The sequence below is a fragment of the Sinocyclocheilus anshuiensis genome, unplaced genomic scaffold, assembly GCF_001515605.1.
Source record: "Sinocyclocheilus anshuiensis isolate Anshui unplaced genomic scaffold, SAMN03320099.WGS_v1.1 scaffold801, whole genome shotgun sequence".
NCBI classification, from domain to species: Eukaryota; Metazoa; Chordata; class Actinopteri; order Cypriniformes; family Cyprinidae; genus Sinocyclocheilus; species Sinocyclocheilus anshuiensis.
The window spans coordinates 86033-91676 of record NW_015536541.1 but is presented as its reverse complement, the minus strand read 5'-3'; the positions used below and the strand labels follow the sequence as shown (position 1 = coordinate 91676).

Here is a 5644-nt window from a genome sequence, read left to right as displayed (position 1 = left end):
AAAATTTTCCTGATAATATTCAAGCACAATGACTTCTATATAAGCGGTTATTTTCAAGACAACAGTTAAAGACAGTAAGCATACCAGTGACTACATTGCACATCTTCACATTAATAATTTATATTTTTGCTTCCGTCCATGATAAATATGCTAAATGCTATAAAATATATTCCTTTGACTAACAAATTCCAAAATGGAAAAATGATCTAATCATATCAGGTTTTTAATAAATTGAGGCTACATTTATGTCCTCTGTGATTTTGTCCACTTAACATGTTAATAGATAAATTATTTTTCTACCTTTGTAAGTAACGTCTCTTCTTTTTTTGTTTACGGCACAGAATAAATTCAAGGAAGGGGAAAAATATAATGGCATACAATTCATTACAGTAAGCCTGCCTCTTGATTGATACATTGTACAGAGTTGTGTACATGCTCTAATCCTTACGTAATTATGCTATCGTAACTCTGTATAAGTTAAATATTTTCCGTTTTCTCTTTTGAATTTGCCTCAAGACTGTGCAGCTTGAGATGTTAAGATTGGAATCTTGTAGCTATGGAAGTGTATTAACTTATATGAAAATAAAGATTTAAAAAGTCAGCTTTTCATTTTCTTTCTTTTTTTTTGTATGCATGCACAGAGATATATTAATGAATTCATAACCTCAAAACACCCCCCAAAAAACTGACATCAATACCACAGCTCATTTTTACAGCATATTATTTTATTAGTTTCTGTAACCAAACCAGGAGAATGTAAATAAGACCTTACATATTTTAATACAGTAATTTAACCCCTGTACAAGTAAAACAAAAACAGAAATCAAAAGAAAAGAAAAGAAAAAAAAAAAATTCCCTCTCCTCCCCTTCTCTTTGTAGTTTCTCATTCCTACTAAACAAGAAATGGGGGGCCGTACTGAAACCCTTGTTCAACTGCAGGCCCCTTCTTTGCAATAGCAACCCAAGAGGAGTGGTTTGGAGAAAGACCTTATATACTCAGGTCTGTGGTCACCATAACAGAGTAGTCCAAAACATGTGGTAATCTCTGTTCGAGACTTACCACTTTTGCCCCAAACCCCCCATTGAGTCTGGCAGCCTCACACTCGACGTTTCTTTTCTAAAATTGCAGCTACGCTCTTTAGCACTGAACCTAAATTGCTTGACCACTGACCCCAACCCAAACCCCACCCCTCCTCTGCAGTGATTGGTCAGGAGAGTCAAAGCTGGTCAGCAGCATGGTTGGGAGCTGTGTGAAGAGGCTGGAAGGTAAAAGACTGGAGTTATAGAAGTGGGCATGTCTACATCTGTCCTCATTCACAGAAAAGTGGAGGGGCTTAAGCTTAGGACACATCAAACATAGGCCTGGGTCTGGAGGAACCGTTTACAAAAACTAAATCCATCATAATTCTACTATCTGTTGACCAAGCTGAGCCGTCTTTGTCAAAATCATATATATTCATCTTAAAAGGATTCAGGTCTCTTGATGCCTAAACTTTGGCTAAAGATTCAAGGGTATTTTGCGCACACACGCAAACACACAATCTTCGATTCTTGAGACTACGGAGAAGGCAAGAGGGAAGGCTCACAGTGGAGACTGCAATCGATAAATTAATCGGATACATCGGTAATCAATTCCTAATCAGCTGAAATAATGTTCTATGTATTGTTAAGGCCAATACACATGGTTGAAGTCAAAGCAAGTTGTGAGTGCAGGTAATGTTGAGAGAGGTGTACACATACACACGATAAAAGGTATGCGCGAGTGTGTGTGTAGACTTTTCATTGTATCTTTATCGCCATAACTGAAACATTGCTTGAGAACATAAAGACAGAAAAAAAAATAAGATTATGGGGGGAAAATATCTTCAATCAAAAAAAGGAGACATTTGCCTGCCTAAAATGCGTTTCTCTACACGAGGAAACGAGAAAGTGAAAAGTAAATCAAATTGCTATAAAAATGGCATTCTCAGCAGCATGTGTAACTCATGTTGATGTCTACCTTCATTGTTCACTGAGGATGTACAGTTCACACAATGGAGGGGCGATTTCTCTGTAATGCCAACCACAGCGGAGGAGAGAATGGATGGACTGATAAAAGGATGAGGAAAACAGGCACAGTAAGTGTGAGGGAAATGCACAGCACCTCATAAAACTAACCTCCATCACTCTACTTCCCTATACTTCTCTACCACTTTCAGGTGCTGTAGGACGTCGCCCCCCCTCCCCTGGCACTCGGCCTCTCAGTCCATCCTTCCATCCATCTGTCCTTCCTGAAGCAGTAACGACTATTTGCTCTCTTCTGGTTTGATGGCCTGTGGTTTGATCGGACCCGTCCGGATGGGTTTGGTTGTTGCAGATTTGTCAGACTCTGCGCGGTCTGATGGCGCCCCCTGGTGATTTGAAGTGATGATGTCAGTGGGTTTGCCTGCTCCTTCTATACGGGTTTGCTTGCTGACTGGAGCCTTGAGCTGTTGTTGCTCAGAGAAGAACTTGTGGGTAGACTGTAATACCTCTGCTCTTTGTTTAGCCTGAGAGAGAGAAAGATGAACATTTAAAGCCAAAACAGAAAATGACCTCATATACCACCTCTAAAGTAGTGCTTCTCAAATTTTTGTGACTCCAAGGCCCCCCCATTGCCCACAAAAATATTCAAAGGTCCTATTACTGGATACCAGTGTTCATTTTGACAGCAAATGTTGACTTCGTTTTAGTCAGTCTTTTGACTAAAATGCCATTTAGTTTGTCATATTTTAGTCATCTTAATTGTTTTTAGTTTTAGTTGACTAAATATCATAAGATTTTAGTCGACTAAATCTACAGTAAATTTTGTCTGCTAAAATCTATTGGGTTTAGTTACAGCGCATTTATTAAGCATTTCTCTAAAATTTTTCAAGCAGACATTTATTTCTATAAATAATTTTAGATTAATCTTTAGGGCTACTAAAGTTTTTCAGTCAAGAGCAGTGCGTGATTTTCTGTCTTTCTTTTGTTGCTTGATCAAAATCAATGCCTCGGACAATAGCAAGTAAATTAGGCTGCTATCCCTTTAAAACCGAATGCACAGCTGCAATGGATGCAATGTACTGATACACGTTTTCCCTACTGTTTACATTCACTTAAGACGTAATCAACTGTGTTTACATGAATACTCGTCAAAACGGACAATTCGACATAATTTTGTGTGTAATTCTCTATTCATGCGACGCGAAAGAGTACTCACACGCTGTGAGACGCGCTTTCTGTGTGTGTATGCTTCAGTGTCTGCGCTCAGAAAACCGGACCGAACTGAGTTCTCTCTTGCGTCGTCAGATTTATCCACATGTCTGCTCTTCTCTTACTCCCACATATTGACATTTTTTAACGTTTTATGCGACGTGCAGCAAGTGTATGTTAGCTTATGTCCCGCCAGTTCATATGTATGCATCGAACCTCCGAACCATGCAGCAGATTCGTTCTGAATGAATCTCTTCCCAAATCGTCCCTCCCTAACATTTTCGTCTCGTTTTTATTCGTTGACGAAAATGTCAATAGATTTACGTCATAGTTTTTGTCATTCAAAAAGAGTTTGTTCATTATCGTCGGTGAAAAAAATGTTGTTGACGAAAATTATGACGAAAATGATTCAACTAAATGAACACTGCTGGATACAGATACTGGACAAAGTAATTAAAAAATTAAAAATTTTTTGCTTAATTTCTACCCTATAATTCAGTGCTTGACTTATCTAGAAAATTATATTTATTATAAAAATGCTCAGGGAATATTATCAGTTTGTTAACATCACTTTTACAATTGGGATACCTCAGGGCTGGAAGATATGGCCAAAAATCATATCTATGTATTTTTTGACTGGTATGGTATATATCTCAGTATTTTCTACATTTTTCTATTTGGATGAATAAATCAAAAAAAAAAAAAAAGGTTTATTAGGTTTGTTTACATAATATATCTGTGTTTATTGTGTATATTTATTATGTTTATATAAATATACACACACATACAGCATATATTTTGAAAATATTTACATTTACATGTATATATTTATATTCATATCATTTATATCATATATAAATATATTTAACATATAAACATAACATTTTTCTTAAATATATATATGCATGTGTGTGTATTTATATATACATAATAAATATACACCGTACACACACATATATTATGTAAACAAAAACTTATTTTGAATGCGATAAATCATTTGACAGCACTAGTTATTTTACACCCTGACCAATGTTGTCTAATGAAACAATGCTTATATTAAAGGCTATAAGAACAAATAAAGTGAATGTAACCATGTAGACCAGTGTTTCTCAACCCTGGTCCTGGGCGCCCCCCAGCACTGCACATTTTCTGTGCCTCCCTAATCAAACACACCTGATTCAACTCATTAGCTCATTAAAAGAAACTCCAGGACCTGAAATGGGTGTCAGATAATGTGCAGTGTTGGGGGGCGCTCAGGACCAGGGTTGAGAAACACTGATGTAGACTATATGCTATATATTGAGTGCAAAAAAAGGTTAAAATCATATTACATTCTAACACTGTAACATTACAACCTAAAACAAAAATAATGCTTTTTAAAGGAGTTACATTTACTACACTAAAAATGAAAAAAAAAAAAAAAAAAAAAAAACAAAGAAATATTTTTTAAAACGAATAAAAATGTCAAACGCACATAAATACCAAAATAATACAAATAAAATCTCATATAAATATGAATGAATACTTCGATAGTATATAAATTATACTAAAATTACTTGGAAAATAGTTTCAGTATTTCAGTGTCAAACATTAAATCAAGAAGCTCACCTTTGTCATTGGAAAGCACTTGTGTGAGACTAAATTCTTGGCAGTTCATCTCCTCCAAGTTGTGTTTCTCCAGAGCTCTCTGAATCACCTGAGCTGTCTTGTCCTGACTGGTTATCTAAAAATAAAGAGATGATAAAGTTTCAAGACTTTAGATTTGCTGGGGTTGACAACTACGTACTTAGTAAGCAGGGCTGGGTTTTAACACAAATTTCACGATTCGATTCGATTCTCATTCGCAAGCTTGCGATTCTATTCGATTCGATTACCAATTCGATTCGACATCAATTCTTTTGGATATATATCAGGTACAGTACATGCCAAATTTTCTCAAGGAAAAAAAATCTCTCGATTAATGCTGTAAAATATACATGAGAGTCAGTTGGTACTACATTACTATAATATTGAAGGTTAAAATTGACTGATTTGTTAAAATTACACTTAAGTTTTTAAAATAATAAAGTTACAATTACATAATAATATTTCTACTTCAATTCGTTTTTTTTTAAATATAAACATAATGGTGGCTGTCATAAAAACTTGATGGATTTACTCAAACATAAATTAAACATTGAAGAACAGTAAAATTTATAATGAATATGTTATATGGTGCATATATTTAGCAAAATGCCCCTCTCTACAGTTTATTTTTCTATCTGACTAATGAGTTTATGGTCACCGATTATGTTTTTCTGAGGTAAATGTGACGTTACGTGACATTGTTTACAAGCCATTATATTGACGTCTTTGCACGGCTGAAACACTGATTGAGAGATTAAATGAGACAGGATACAGATTGTAAAGTTGTACTCTTTCTTTTAACTTG

General features: G+C 35.3%; 1 protein-coding gene across 1 annotated transcript in view; it reads right to left on the bottom strand.

Annotated features, from left to right (window-relative positions):
• Window positions 1–707: 707 nt before the first annotated feature.
• Window positions 708–5644, bottom strand: part of LOC107697494 (protein PRRC2C-like) — a 50202-nt gene continuing 45265 nt past the window's right edge. Inside the window, exon 30 of the mRNA XM_016498302.1 lies at window positions 708–2528. Coding sequence (XP_016353788.1) covers window positions 2286–2528 — 243 coding nt within the window. The 3' untranslated portion in view covers window positions 708–2285. The remainder of the gene's footprint in view (window positions 2529–5644) is intronic.